Genomic DNA, 16,451 nt, shown 5'->3' on the forward strand with positions numbered 1-16,451 from the left:
CGACCGGGCGACCTGATCCCGATCGATCTCGCGCTCGTCATCTCACTGGCAATGGCGGAGCTGAATCTCTTGCATAACGCCATCGAGATCGTTCCTACTCCCACTTTCAGAAGAGACAGACATCGAAATCGATCGCTAATGCTTTGTATAATAGCGCGCGTACCACGCGAGCGTCTAGCTCTCACCGCACGGTATACGGGCTAGCAAGCGCGCGCGGATGTGCATGCGCAAGCAATTTGCAGATTGCTGGTGTATACCACAGTGTACACGCAACGACACGTGCAGTGTAAGCTTGCGCTGCGCTGCATTGTCATCGAATGACTTTTTATTTTCATGGAATGATTTTTTGTTCATCGAATGGTTTTTTGTTCATCGAATGATTTCTTGTCGTAAGTATAGAACGCCATGTCAAATATATTTTGGGTCTAATATATTTTTGGTGAAATATATATATTTTTTGTCGAATATATTTTGGTCAAATATGATTTTTGGTCAAATATATTTTTTGTCAAATATATTTTGGGTCAAACATAGTTTGTGTCAAATATATTTTTGATCAAATATATTTTTGTGAAATATATTTTTGGTGAAACATATATATTTTTGTCAAATATATATTTTGTCGAATATACTTCGGTCAAACCTTCATATTTTCTTGTCAAATATATATTTTGTTTGAATATATATTTTATGAAATATATATTTTATCGAACATATTTTTGTGGAATGAAATTTAAATTGATGAAATGGTTTTTTAGTTGGTGTCGAACATAATTATTTGATTCCCTTCTGGCGTGCCATAGGATAATGTATTTGTGGGTTGTCCGTCCGTCCGCCCATCCGGCCTTCCATCCGTCCGTCCGTCCGTCCGGAATGAGAAACAGTTTGAGGTATCCTAATGAAATTTGATACATGGACATACCAGATGTATGAGTGGACGAAGTTGTGCCTATCTGCACATGTCTAAGGTCAAACGTCAAAGATCACGGTCAAATTCTCCAAATTTTACTATTTACCCCATATTGTATGCAATGCCTATAAATATTTTCTTGAAAGTTAAAGACACCCAGTCGCGAGGATACATGGACATATTTCAGCCGCGGGCGGCAGCACGTAAACTCGCTTCCGAAGTTGCTACGAAGCGAAATGTGTGTGTGCGCAAGACATCCCTAAAGCAATGTATCGCGCTATAGTATCTCGTTTGCTCGCTTGATTGATCTGAGGGCTAGCGCGGGGAGTACGTTTTGTGTAATGTGAATTGAATGTATGGTATACCGTATGTACTGTGTGATGCAATGTTTGCATGAGCTATAGTAGCTAGCTGCCTATACTTCGTACGACTACAGTGTACGCCTTCTCTTCATCGCACCGTCGATCGTCGTCACTCGTTAACTACAGTACGCTGTAATCGTCAGTGTTATATATAGGTAGGGTGGCCATCATGGACGATGACACATCGTCATGGGTAGCGGATATTACCGCCGAGTTGTCCATTCTGAACGCGGACGATTGGGTTGGAGACCCTGTGTCTTGTATGTTAGTCCTACTACATATCGACCACCCTTATTGAAACCGACCGCGTATAATTCGCGCACTGAACACTTAGTACACACTTCTCCGCGCGCAAAGCACATAAAAATGGTTTGGCTTTGAATGTAGATGAGGATGGTGTGGGAAAACGCGATAATTCATTGTTCATTAATGGTTTTAATCAAGGACAAAATTTCGAATGAATATTTTCACCGAATCGTAATGACAGCACAATGTAATGTCTATGGAAGTTTCTAAAAGGCTTCTAAAAAGCTTCGTACAACACGGTGTTCAATACAACTCGGTTTGCGTGCATTGTCAATGCAAAAACAGCGGTCGATCCTAATAACGCGATTTACCACGGGGAGCTGAAACGAGGCCACGCAAGTTCCTCGGCGATATTTTTGCACTGAAACTTCGAATCGAAAACGGAACAACGGCATTTGATAGAGCTGGATTTTCTCAATCACGTAGGTCAAGTTTTTTTTACGTGAATGTCAGTGTTAAATATTCTTATCAAGCAGATAAACATTAGGCGGTCGATTAGTAGTAGGTCCAACCATACTTGCCCTGGCGTGTGTAAATTCAGGACGGGGAAGCGACTGTGCCCGTGCAGGGCCAACGGCCACAGTTGCACTGCACAGTGTACCTGTGGCCGTGGTAAAAGGGGGCCGTGCACCAACCGACATACCTTCAAGTCGAAGTAGGGCCTAAACTAGAATCTATTATTGTTAGATCTATCATCTTTGAACCTATAGTTCCCCTGTTTAAACGTTAGAGTTCTACCAGATCTATTGGGTTAGACTACATGTATGATGGAGCTTGCGATAGATCTATTAATTTTTTAAAAATTTATTTGCAAATCCTAAATCATATTCTTGGGGAATTTGCATAACATGATTGATATGAAAAACTTCTCATTTAATGGGACGAATGACATTAAACTGCCCCAGCAAATGTCATTTAAATTACGGCATTATCATGATTTGACATAAATGAGAACTTAGAGAAGTTTTTCGCGGAATTATACATAGAAAAATAGGCCTACTTGTCGATCAAACGCAAATGCCCTAAAGTTACTGATACTAGATTAGAAAAAGTCATTCCACTTCAATCATTGATTCATGTGTAGACTTCTACTTACACATCATCTGGATCTGGATTCCTTGAAGTTGTTGACTTGGCCAGCTGGGGTTGCTTGATTGGCGTAAGCCGTGGCAACACAATTCCACCGTGCATGTCGTAACACGAATTTGCACATTCTAAATAAAAATTCCTGCAAAACTGTTCATGCAACTCCAGCAAGTGGAAAGCAAATTTTTCATCGGCACGCTGACGCTGAAGCCTCCCCCTCTGGTCTCTTACTTGTCCTCCAGCTAAGAACACGTCTCTCTGCGTTCTCCACTCGTCGATAGCGTCAAACAAGTAGATACGTTGCCTCGAGTTGGACGGCTGTTTGATCTCCATTGTGAGGTTTCATTACTAAACCAAAGCCAAGGCTAAGCCGAAACAGTACAGCCGCACTTTTTATTGCAAACAGTACACGCATACCACACACAATATTGATATTGACATACCGGTACCGACGACTTTCTATCAACTTTGTTATGTTACGATCCGGCCCAACGTACTGTAAGCTGTACGTATAACACATGCAGCTGACGCAGCAGACAACATTGCACGATGAGATCATAACAACCTGCCATATGGTCATATGCATTGCAACTTGCTATACATTCTTCATCAAAGCATATTTATAAATACCAAATATTAAACAACGTAATATATGAATAATTTATGATATTGTTATATAATATTTTCAGACATTTTGAAATATTATTGCTTAGATTGCTGAATTGGCACCATAGTGCATATAAACAGAGACTGGAGCCAGATACGTACGTACGTACACCCGACAGCTCTCACTATGTTGTGTCGCGGACCGGGAGAGATTTTCATGCGCATGGCTGTTGTGCGGTTTTGTGCATGCACCCATTCGGCCCCATTCGGTAGGTGTTCGGGCGTCCATGTTGAAATTACAGTGACAGCTCGCACGGCGCTCGTGCCCCATCAGGTTTTCGCTGGTGCGCTGCGTAGCGTCGTGTTCGGCATTCGGTACGTACGGGGGTACAATAACGGGAGGAGCAGCTTGTCGTGCTTTTCTACTGAGCTGCGAATCGCCTGCGACGACCGGCTGCCTTTAAAGTGTATACATGCATTACTTAAAAAAGATTGTCTAAGGAGAGTTTTGGGCCATGAGGTCAAAGGTCATCAAAGGCCAAGTGAAAATGCAAAAATGTCACTTTTTCTCATATCTCTGAAGTGGCTCAAGGTATTATGAAATTTAGTGTACATATGCATTTACTGGCTGTCAATGAGTCGCTTGGAAATTTTTAGGCCATGGGGTCAAGGATCAAAGGTAATGTTAAAATACTAATAGTAAGAGTCTGCTATTTAATGGTGATATAACTCATTTTCTCCAAAATTTAGATTATTCAATGTATAAACTTGATAAAACTAGGTATATATGTACATTAGTACATTAGTGCACAATGATCCTGTAGGGAAAAAACTTTGGCCATGGGGTCAAAGGTCAATTGAAAATAACTAAATGTCACAATTTTCCCCATTCTTTTAACTAGCTCAAAGGATTATCGTTAAAATGCATGTTACCTATATGCAGTTATGGATTACTTGAAGAATAGATTGTGCGCCAGGGGATGAAAGGACAAGGGTCAGAGATCAAGTGAAAATCATAATCTTAAATCTTGCTCTCTTAAACACTTTAGTCATCAGTCCAAGTGAAAGCTATTTCAAGGAAAGTAGTAAACAACCAACACAGTTGTGACAAATACGTCATATTTTCCTTTTTACCAACGCAGTGAAACTGTCGTCTCAACATTGCCAAGAAGACCTATCTGGAGTGGAAGAACCATGCATTATTAGCGGAGGCATCGGCCTACTAGTCGCCATAGCGATATTACCAATTCATGTCTGATTTGCAGCTGTCGTTTCTTTGCCTTTTAAATTGTCAGTGGATTTAATGGATCAAGAGCTGTCATTTCTAGCTGAAGTGACCCATGTGTGTGCATGTCTGTGTGTGTATGTGCGTGTGTGTGTGTGTATGTGTGTTATGTGGAGTGTTGTGGATTACTATAAACAACCAAAACTTGCGCTTTATCCTGTTTCTAACGCCTGCATAGTCTGCTTTTGTTTATCCAGCTCCACAGTATGTTCTCCTTAATGAAAGTGTGTTTGTTTTGTTTCAATGTCGTTGTTTTTTAAATTTGTATTGGTTTGAATTAATATCCGAAACGTGATCAAGGCCACTCCAAGCACTGGTGTATCAATAACATCTACGATCTCTTTACAAAGTCCTCATACGGATGTAATCCAACAGTGCTGGTATAATCAGTGCGTATGGGCCCCCATCAGGTTAGTTATCAAGAGCACTATTTTGTCAGTACTGAGTACCGCTGAGTCACGGAGGAATAGTCCACATTCAAGAGCCTGCTCAAGAGTACTATTTTGTCAATGCTAAGTACCACGGAGTCACGCAAAGAAAATACACCTTAAGACTGCCGGTGTAACTGTGGTAACGAAATACTTATCTGAAGAGACATCGGCCGGATTCAGTTCTGACTATCATTGACTATAGTCAATATTGTTTTGCTCAGAATATTTATGACCTCATGTTCATTACTGCGTGATCCATATAAGGCGAAGAGAGAAACAAGTTATATACACAGTCTACCTTCATACAGGCTGAAACAGGCACGCCATTACACTTTTTTTTTTGTGTGTGTGAAATAATGAGAAACCTCTCAAGAAATATGAAAGAGCATTATAATCTAAATGTGATTTAACGATTATGTAATGAAAATTTATTTCAAAATGGTTGAGTTGATCAAAAACAGAGCAATCCTAATAAAATTTGGGACCCACCTTTCATTAGGATTCCTTTTTTTACTTTGTTTTTGGATGTCGCAGCTATTCCAAATCCAATTTTCGTTTGATAAACTTTGAATTAATCTTCGAATGGTATGCTCTGCGTTATTTCATATGTGGTTTCTTGGTATTTCGCAAAAAGTTAGAAACCCAGTCCTCATCAACACCAATATAAACAATTACATCCCTTTAATCTCTGAGAATTCCTTGAGTACAGTCCTACATTTTCATGATTTCCTAGACCATGTTCTGGCTTTGAAAAAAATCTTATTGCCAGAAAAGTGTGATTCTTGTGAGGGAGGCGAGTTCTTTGGTGTATACAAGTTCGCGCATGGGTAGAAACGGGTCACTGGTAAAAAATAATTGCTGAAGTTTTTTCAATTCCAATTGAAAATTCACTCCGTTCATGTTCACGTTTATATAATTGGCATAGAATGATATTCTGCTGTAAATAATTGAAAGTTGTGAGACAAAAATGTCACAACTCCAGCAACATACAGACACGTTTCAATGCTAAATTGTGTGCAACAATCACATAGATAGCACCTGATCAGGGGACTTGAAAATCCACATTATTGCAATGTAGTCTCTTTTTCTAATCTTATTCAAAAATTTTCCTGTTCAATTTGTTTTACTTGCCTTCGTATTACGGAAGTCAACTTGGCTAAAGAGTGTAGTTTCCCTTTTAAACAAGAGTTCTATACTGGTTTATACATAATGTTCGCTATTTTTTATCACAATGCCGGGCGTATTTGACTATGAGCATCAATAGAAAAAACAAAACAGTTTTTTTTAGATAATATTAGGCCAAGTAAAAAAAGAAACCAGTTTCTCGTCCTCGCGCGCATCGATTTTGGCCGCCGCATCGATTTTTTTTTTACTATTCACTATTTTCAAAATGGCGCTGAAAATACCAAGAAATTCATAATTTTCGTCCCAGCCCGCTCCCCGCCCGCATCGATTTTCAGTTGCCGCATCGACTTTTTTGATATTTACTATTTTTTTCGGCCGTGTCTGTAACTTGCTAGCTGTCCAAATCGGGTCCCCAGGCCATCGCACGCATGAACACATTCGAATGTGTAGAGGCCCGTACACTCTGCTCTGTAACGTTACATCTGACGGCGATGTATTTTGAAGAGAAAGTAAGTGCGCTTTTCCGGCAAATCTGGAATTATAAAATGGGTGTATCTAAATAACTAGTATTCCACGGATTCTGGTTTGTATCGTATTTCTGCGGGATCTACTTTTCTATACGACGTAAATTCACGGACACGGCCGTGAATCGTAACATCTGTAGTGTGGTATACAGGGCAGGGGAAGCTCGGTATATAAAACGAACACTGCTATAACGAGATATCGGTTATTACGAGGAAATTTTCCCGGTCCCAAATTTCCTTCCACACAAGTCCATTATGTAAAATGCTACTCTTATAGCGAGATCGGCTATAACGAAATAACTGCTCTAACGAGATAAATTTTGTGATTTCCAAACAAAGAAAAACAGCCAATCAAACCTGATATAAGCGAGGTAAAGCAAAATGTCTTCGGGTAAAACTTAACTTCGCCTGTGCTATCTTGGTCCCAGATTGTAAAGCTCGAAGCGCCAAAAACTGTCTTGTACACACACATTTTCTTCATGACAGTTCACTCTACAGCTAGCACCGCATGTTGTACGTGTATGTGTGTGTGTGTGTGCGCGCGCACTGATACATGCAGAAAATGTGGTGGGACGGCCGTATACTTGACATCATCATGACGTTTAGCAAGTGTGAGGCAATCCGCGTGATTCTGATGCTGTGATTGGCTTTCTACGTAGGGAATTCCCAATCTACACACACACATGCAGTCATAATGTACATACAGAATGTGTCACACACACACAGCATTGTGCAGACCATATTCAAGCTTTCCACACACAACACCCATACCATAACCACATACCAATCCACAGACGATCTTCACACAATCGCAAGCTATGTAGATTTACAAATTCAAACATCTATTCTACAATTGATAAGAAAAACATTCTTAATATCGGATTTCATTGGCGAAAAAACATCTTCTTACCCATAAAGGTGAGTAATTACCTCACACACAAATAGCAAGTTATCAGTATTGATTAAAAGATGATGGGTAGTCCCACGTGTGCAAATTAATGTCTTTATGTTATGCCTTCTTTTATGCCTACTGATATAACGAGATATCGGCTATAACGAGGAACACGACTCGGTCCCGACCATCTCGTTATATCGAGTTTCCACTTGTACAATCATCATCCAAATGATGAGTGATTATCAAACGTCTTTTTAGAACATGAAGAAACATCTTTGTTTGCTATAATGCCATAAATTGTATCATTTTGACATCCATCTGCAATTGTACAAGCCAGTTTCCAGTTGAAGGTGCTACAATTGTACTGTGAAGAAATGCATAATTATACATACACTGTACCAGCTGTGTGGACACAAAGTCGTACATTTGTTGAAAGACATGTTTTATACCTGTTTCAATTAATAGCACAATATATCAGAATTGCAAGTACACTGGTATCAGAAATGCCATTACAACACTAAATACCAGTATTAAGATGGTCATTTTCCCTTGACATCTGTAATGGAAAGAAAAAGCAAATGTATTTCTGCATGCATGAAGTTTCATTTCAAGTATGGTACATATATCTATTTGTTTGAAAATGTTTGAGAGTGCAGGCAATACATACACTTGGGACCTGGTCTCTCATAACACAGCTACCACTTAACAGAGTGATATTCATTTCATAAATTGGATACAGAAAATAGTAAAGCCCTCTCTCGTTACTTTTCTCAGAATTACCGGACGAGAAACACATATTACTTTCATTTTGATAATCCTCGAAAAAATAGTAAGATATCAAATAGTAAGGACATCCCTCATCGCCTTGCTCAAAAAACCCGGACGAGAAACTACTTTCTTTTTTTACTTGGCCTTATATAATTGCGAATTGACACAAACATCCTGAGCTTTTCTATAGTGTTGTATTAAGAGATAAATTTGATAGTAGGGGCCCACCCATATAAATAACTAAACTTCCATATATTTTGTGCTTATAATCACGAATAAGCTAATTGCAGGTGATTATTATTAGACTGCCTGATGTACGAAGGAATGTTTTGTTTACCTGGAAGTTGCTGGAATGGTTACAGAAAGAAACAATAATGGTTCTCTACCTATTTGATCAATTCTGAGTATGCGTATTCTACTTTCTCTTTTCTGTTGTTTACTTTAAAGTTGTTACTGATAGGCCTATCTTCTGTTTGTGTCAGATAGTGATATACCGATATCTCTTCCTGGTTTTAGAATTTATTTGCGGTTATCTGTTTAATTCATCTGCGCTACCTGATCCGGTTCACATTTAAAAAAACGAGAACAGTATAAAAACGTCATCCGTTTTCACCTGTGCCGAAAGATGTATCAATAGGAAAACAACAACAAAAAGTGATTATCCATATATGACACCAAAAGGACACGCATGTTAGAATCAATATGCCAGGGTGCTTTTCCTGACTTTTTCCTTACCTCAAGAGAAAACCTTCGAAAGGGCTCACAGCTGATCGATTGGGGTGGGGTTATAAGCTACGTAGGCTTTCTCCTAGACTCTGTATGCTAGATTTTGCAAGGTTGGAGTGAGATATGAATATGGAGGCCGATATGTATTTTTCTTGTACTAAGTATTTAAATTCGAATTAGTGTATATTCAAAGGAGAAATGATTTGAATGAGGACTCAATGGATTAAAAGGGGGACTGGATATAAGTCATAGTTTGAAAAGAAAGAGTAAAATGTTACAACCACCAGGTATTCAACAATCTGAAAAGTTTGATCAAAATCAGCTAAAAATTAAGAAAATTTTGAAATTATAAGTTTTGCTAATTTTCACAAACACTTTTGAACACCCAATATAGATATGCAAATAAGAAGTCGATAATATCGATGATAACAGCCTCACAATTTGCCCTGCTCTCAAATCATAAAATATTGACTGGTTACCATTTTGAAGTTATTCAGCCAGGAAGAGAATTATGTATACTCCCTTTAAGGAAGAAAAATGGAATGGTTTTTCATTTACTTGTTCTATGGAAATTAGTAAGGTGAGGACATCCTAAGTTCAGTCATTCGCATATTCATAACAACACTTTAAAACTTCACAACCCCCTACTAATTTTGATACCATTTTTGGTCACATTTTCATTGTTGAGTCCATATAACTTAGCTCTTTCTTTGTTTACCAACTTTCATCTCATCCTATTAAGGTGCATCACTCGACGTGTGGTTTCATATCTAGCTACTGAAAAGAACATTTTTCTCTTTGACCTCTTCATCTCAAATCCAAAGTAAGAATTTTCCAAAACTGGTGATATGTTCGTTATTCCGAGGGTAATCCGAAAATGAAATACGGTCAGTTACTCCGAAACACAAAAATTCTAGCTAGAAAAAATAGCTAGAAAAGGTTTGTAATTCCCAAAATGAAATAAAGTTCTTTATTCTTGGGGGTAAGATTCGTTATTCCGAAGGTTTGTTAATCCGAAAACCTACAAGGTGTGTTATTCCGAGCTACGGTTTGGTTAATAAAAATTTGCTTTCTAATCCGAAAACACATGGACAGTGACTACTAACTAATCTTCGGAATTATTTTTTTTTTTATTTTTACATTAACGAACATTCGGGATAACAAACTGTAAACTCCCCCCCCCCCAAAAAAAAAAACAAAAAACAAAAACAAACAAACAAACAAACAAAAAACACATCCAAACTAAACAAAACACACACAAAACACACACACACACACACAAACAACAATTGAGTGTGGATTCACAAATAGCTGAAAGTTACGAGTGAACCACTCCAAATTCGAGGTTTCGACTTTCTTTTCAAAAGTTTCAAAAATGATGTGGTTAACTTCATTACGTCGCCATCAACCATTTATGATGTCACAGCACATGGTAAAACAATATTTGAAATTCTACTTATAATAACCCAGATCTTCATTAATTTTTTTTTTTCTACAACAATCAAACTTACTACTTTACCGGTTCATAAGATAAAGCCAAATAAATTGTCATTCCTTCTAGAGGCACCTGAGAGGAACTATGTCAAATGCTTTATGTAATAGTATTTCTTGCTTTTTGTCTGAAAGTCATTTATGTTTTCTTGAAATCATTCCGCTTCTATTCCATTCTAGGGGAAAAGATTGAATTCCAATCGTTCTTTTTCCACTTAGTGTTTATCTCATCTTTCTGAATTCGCTAAATCCACAGATCTATGTTGTGAGAAACTTTCCTTTTCACTTTTTAATGGCCACCTCTTCTAATTCCACTGCTGATGAATACGTTGGCTACAATAAGGCTAATCGCTTTAGGCATGTGCCAAAAGCTGGAAGTGTTGTGCATAAGTATAGACCTGAATATAATTTCCACACTTAATTCTACGATTTTGGTGTTTACACGAGAGTTCATACAATGAGCAAGTCAACCTGAAAACGGAACGGGTGAGCCGGAAAATATAAACATTTCTGAATGTTACTGTCTTTCGTTCGAAAGAATTCCTCGTTGATTCCTATTCGTATGCATGCGAATCACATGCATGGTGTGAAATCATTATAAGGGAGTGCAGTGAGCCATAAATGATGATTAGGCTGTTTTTTCTCCTTCTTCTATTATTCAATCCTTCACCGTGAATATCACCCTATTCGTATAGTGTGTGGTTTTCAATAAGTTGCAGTAATTAATAGCAGGAGCTGAACAACATCTAATCAAGACAATCGGGATAAAAGAGTCTTTGCAAACGCTGTGAACATCGCAAGTCGCCCCCTTTTGTACTTAGGCCTATACTAAGAAATATGAACGTCTTAGTTCTGGATACAACTTGTACCGATTTTATGATAACAAAAAATAAGTCTGGTCTTGAATTCTTGAAACAAAGACTACGCCACTTGAGCGTGGGTGTCGAGGCTAGGAGACCTGTCCTGGCACGATTGTAAATACAGTAACGTCACAACTTGGACCTTTCCAACCCACTCAATGAGGGGTCCGAAAAACCGTTGATTCATGTACGCCATTATGTCCAAACGTAGAGTAAACCTGTTTACAAGGACGCATTCGAAGTAATTATCACTGAGATAAAGATTGATATGACTTTTAAAACACTACCCCGCACAGAATAATCACCAACAACGCTACCTTACGTGTCTCGCATGAAGAAAGCAAAACTATTACCCATAGAATAATGGACTATTCCACAAAACTTTCTGTTAGGGTGTGATCTGTACTCCTATAAATGAAACAGCAAATGCTCTGCTTTGTCCGCAACTGGAATCGGCCCCTCGGTAAGTCGACACTCCGATTGGTACCAGTGGGCGAGAGATTGCGTATTCGGAGACTACTCTTAATTGCGGAGAACATCCGAGCTTCCTCAGGGATTGTCTGTAGTCCCCACCGAACATGCTGTCTGCAAACAGCATCTTGGTCGTGTGCCTTTTGGCTCAACTTGCAGCTGGTATGTGTGCAATCTCTCTATTTTTTTTTCAGGTATTCTAACAGGGGTTCGATTGCAGATATCCCTATTGGGAGCATAATCCTTGGATCATGAGTACTTGGGTAGAATATAGTTTCACTGCCCGCAAGTCAGACCAAAGCAAAACCCGCAAATTCTGCAAAACGATACATTCAATGAGTCGGAGAAGAGGCATTGAATACCGTAGTTTCACTTCCGTAAAGTCAAGGCTAGTAACTGATCAGAGGGTATTAGTGGAAATGCTGGGAGATGATTGTTCCAATCCTTATGGGATTCATTCAAGAGTTCATTGTATATCTATTGTGTGAAAATGATTTGCTTCAGAACGGTCTCATAATCAAGTAATGTGCAGATTAATGCTCCGTCACTGACCAGGGACGCTATCCTGGAAGCATTAAACTGCACACTACTTGAATATGAGACCATTCTGAAGCAAATCATTTTCACACAACAATACAATGAACTCTTGAATGAATCCCATAAGGATTGGAACAATCATCTCCCAGCATTGCCACTGATTCCCACTGATCAGTTACTAGCCTTCCCCTTTAAGACTAACCGGACTCTTTTAACAGCTAGCAGCAAAAGAAGATATTGAATTACTTGGGACTAATTCTTCGAAAGGAAAGATGGAAGAAAGAGTTGTTTTTACCACTGCACCACTAGAAAGGTTTGTTTAAGACTTCAGAGTGCAAGGGCAGTTACATTTTCGAGTTTGACAAACCCGTCTGACAATGGTGAATGTAAATGAATAGCAAACCAACTGGCGTGGCGCGGTGCGGCTGAATGCATAATATAGCAAGGCCAAGCGAATGCTGACAATGACTTTTGTCGGAAGTGTTCGGGGGTGGGCAAGTTCATGACAGACATGGAATTTTGCTACCTATTTGAAAAGAGTTTGAAAAGACAGAAAATACCTTTGAACCTGTGCATTATCTAGAAGACATAGTCTGATTTTGCTGTCAATGACGTCACAAGTATCCGGCGCGTTCGACGAGTCTCGGTATGTTTTTGAAATAAAAAGGAGAAGGGTATTCTTCTCGCTTTATGTTGCACAAATCTTTTGAATGAGGTCGTGATTTGTAATGATGTTGGGTTGGTTTAATTTTCGTTTGCAATCTTATCAAATACTTTCCACGTTAGATATCTTTGAATGCCTGAGCAGTAAACTAAGTGTTTGGAGCCATAGTTAGACATTGATTGCATGAAATAACGATTTGATGTGGTACTTTGCATTCCTTTAATTCTACTATAGTTTGGGATCATCTTTTATACTATTTCGTATTTGATGTTTCCCGTTATTGTCAAAGTTTTAAACGAGTCGGTCTGGGATGATGTAGGTGATGTATAAGCTTTCAAATTTAGATTTTATTCACAGGCAAAGAAAAAAAAATCGAAAGATCTTTTATAACGTTAAAGGAAAAATGTCTCATTTGAATTCATAGATACCGTAATTAGTGTATATTTAATTATAGCCAATCAAATCATGTGAGAAAGTACATGCACGTATTTGGACCGTTATTGCAACATATGCATTATTTTTCATAGAAAACAGTATAATAACGCTCATCCCTGCATATTATAATAATTATAGCTCAAAACTCATGATAAGAGATATGTAGAGGTAGCGAGATTATACAGAGACGGAATGGTAGATACACAGATGGATATGATATTATAGTGAGTTGAAAAAAAATAATGTTCTATAATTCAAAATTGAGGTTTTTGTTGTGTTGTATGCTTAACAGTGTAAATTCACATCTTCTATTGCACAAACATAGAAATATATCTTGACAAGTGGGAAGTTTAATCATTTTTTTTTATATGTAGTTGAAAGGACACGTTATAGATTACCGGTACACAAATATCAAAGTACGATTAAGGTACTCATTTCTCGTCTCCCTTCAAGCGTATACATTATTGACCGAATGTTACATTATAAAAATGACTACGGTATTTCGCTCTACATGGTGCACAGGTTTTAAACGAATGAACCTTGATTATTGACTGACTATAGGTGCTTGGGTGATGTTCCAATCAGCAGTTAATACAGATCAATAAAAAAAAAAATACTCATATAAAAACCTATTAGTTCAAAAACTAAGACCTCTTTATTGATCTCACTTAATTTTATTGCTAGTGACCTCAGAAGTTTATTCGTTTTGCTTTGGCCTTTCTCTCTTTGTTTTGTAGATATTTTTTCTTGTATGTTGTTGAAATCATTGAAGCGCTTTTGAGTCTATATATATTGATCATCATACTTATTCCGACAGTTTGCTATTCCGACATTCCGAAGGTTCCTCAGTCCGAGAGAGAAATAATAATAGTTATTTAAAAGGTTTGACAGTCCCAAAAGAAGTTCATAGATCTATATATATACCTATCATTAACGAATTTTCCGAATTACGAACCTCTGCATTTCATTCCGGAATAACGATCCTTTGTAATAACGAAATGTAACGGAATACTGTTATGCAATTAACGTTTCAAATGGTGGCCTTATGCAAAAGTGAAAGAATAATATACATCGGAACAGTGATTTTTTTTTATTTTTTTTTTTTTACGTGAGTAATATATTTACGAATTTTCAATGTGGATTTCGAAAAAGAAATCACAATACCACAAACGCTTTACTTACCTTCGTTGAGAAGATTACATAAAATTATGCACTCGATACATTTTTGCACAAAATAGGGATCTTCCAGAACTTCTCCAAGGCTTTTGATAACCCACGATTAATCACGACATACTTCTCTCAAACTTTTTCCATTACGGTATACGTGGAAAAGCATTAATGGTTCACGAGTTATTTACCTCACAAATTCAGATATGTTCATGTTAACGGTTTTGATTCTTCCATGAATATTGAATGTGGCGTTCCATGTGGAAGTTTGTTAGTCCCACTGTTAGTTATAGAAATCCCTAGAAGAGGTTTCGCCCATTAAAATTTTCGGTGTTTGTGTTGATAACAAGTTTTCACGGAAGTGTCATAATTATCAATAATATTTATAGTGTAATCTCAATATGTATTATGAATAGATTGAAATATGATGACGCTTTACTCAAGTTTCGTATACCGTATTTAGATTATGGAATTCTTGCTCGGGGGAATACATCATTCGACATTGCTAGCCAAACTTTTTCTTTCGCAAAAGATGGCGATCAGAATTAACCTTCATATTCGAGCACAAAGTGATATACTGTTCTGTGAACATAAAATCCTGAAAATAAAAGAGTTGTATTTATTTCAACTTGGTCAATTTATGTTTAATTACAACTGCGACCTGTTTGTGTTGATAACAAGTTTTCACGGAAGTGTCATAATTATCAATAATATTTATAGTGTAATCTCAATATGTATTATGAATAGATGGAAATATGATGACGCTTTTACTCAAGTTTCGTATACCGTATTTAGATTATGGAATTCTTGCTCGGGGGAATACATCATTCGACATTGCTAGCCAAACTTTTTCTTTCGCAAAAGATGGCGCTCAGAATTAACCTTCATATTCGAGCACAAAGTGATATACTGTTCTTTGAACATAAAATCCTGAAAATAAAAGAGTTGTATTTATTTCAACTCGGTCAATTTATGTTTAATTACAACTGCGACCACCCAATCAAAATATTTTCACTCTTTATTTCATCGTAACATCCACGAACAAAAGGCCGTGTCACACCTTTCCGGGTAAGCTACGCGGGCTTGTCGCGAGGAGCTGAGATTTTCCAGCACGCAGGAGAATTTTCCGCGGGCGGACAAGAATGTTTGCGAGTGTCGCACTTGTGTCTTACTTGCTAGACGCGTGCTACTTACCTTCTACTTGCGTGTATTCCGTGTGACCTGCGTGAGAGCATTGAAACCGATCCGTTTTCTGTTACGAGCAACTTACTGGTACTGATAGGTACCTGCGTTGGAGTTCCCTGCAAGATGCTGCCGGTAAAGGTCTCCTAATGGTGTTCTGCGTGTACCTCTGTGAGCGAACCCCCACGACTCACTCCTAACAAGTTTTGAGCATGCTCACGGCCTTGTCATACCGTATCTGGGGAAGTTTTGCTAACATTCTGTTGGACTTCTGCCAGAGGAATTTCGTCACTGAGTTGTCAGCCCCCATGCGCCTGGCACACAGGTCACAAGGTATACCCGCAAGTAGAATGTAAGTAGAACGCCTCCAGCAAGTAAGACTGTAGCACATGCACTGACTCGCACAAATCCTTGTTCACCCTCAGGAATTGTCCGGTATGCTGGAAAACTTCTACATGCAACAAGCCCACGTAGCTTGCCCGGAAAGGTGTGACAAGCCCTAGCATGGTTGCGCGTAAAAAGATTTGCGTGCGTACCTCCGGGCGACTACGGGTGAAATACGTGCTAGGTACTGTCATGTGCAGGTCATCTAAGGAGACCTCGGGTGGTAAAAAAAAATG

At 38.3% G+C, this 16,451-nt stretch overlaps 1 protein-coding gene across 1 annotated transcript in view; it reads left to right on the forward strand.

Moving 5' to 3' along the window:
• Window positions 1-11,827: 11,827 nt before the first annotated feature.
• Window positions 11,828-16,451, forward strand: part of LOC140240510 (CUB and sushi domain-containing protein 1-like) — an 82,953-nt gene continuing 78,329 nt past the window's right edge. The window contains exon 1 of the mRNA XM_072320277.1: window positions 11,828-12,008. Coding sequence (XP_072176378.1) covers window positions 11,954-12,008 — 55 coding nt within the window. The 5' untranslated portion in view covers window positions 11,828-11,953. The remainder of the gene's footprint in view (window positions 12,009-16,451) is intronic.

Source organism: Diadema setosum, chromosome 17 (genome assembly GCF_964275005.1).
Source record: "Diadema setosum chromosome 17, eeDiaSeto1, whole genome shotgun sequence".
Classification (NCBI taxonomy): Eukaryota; Metazoa; Echinodermata; class Echinoidea; order Diadematoida; family Diadematidae; genus Diadema; species Diadema setosum.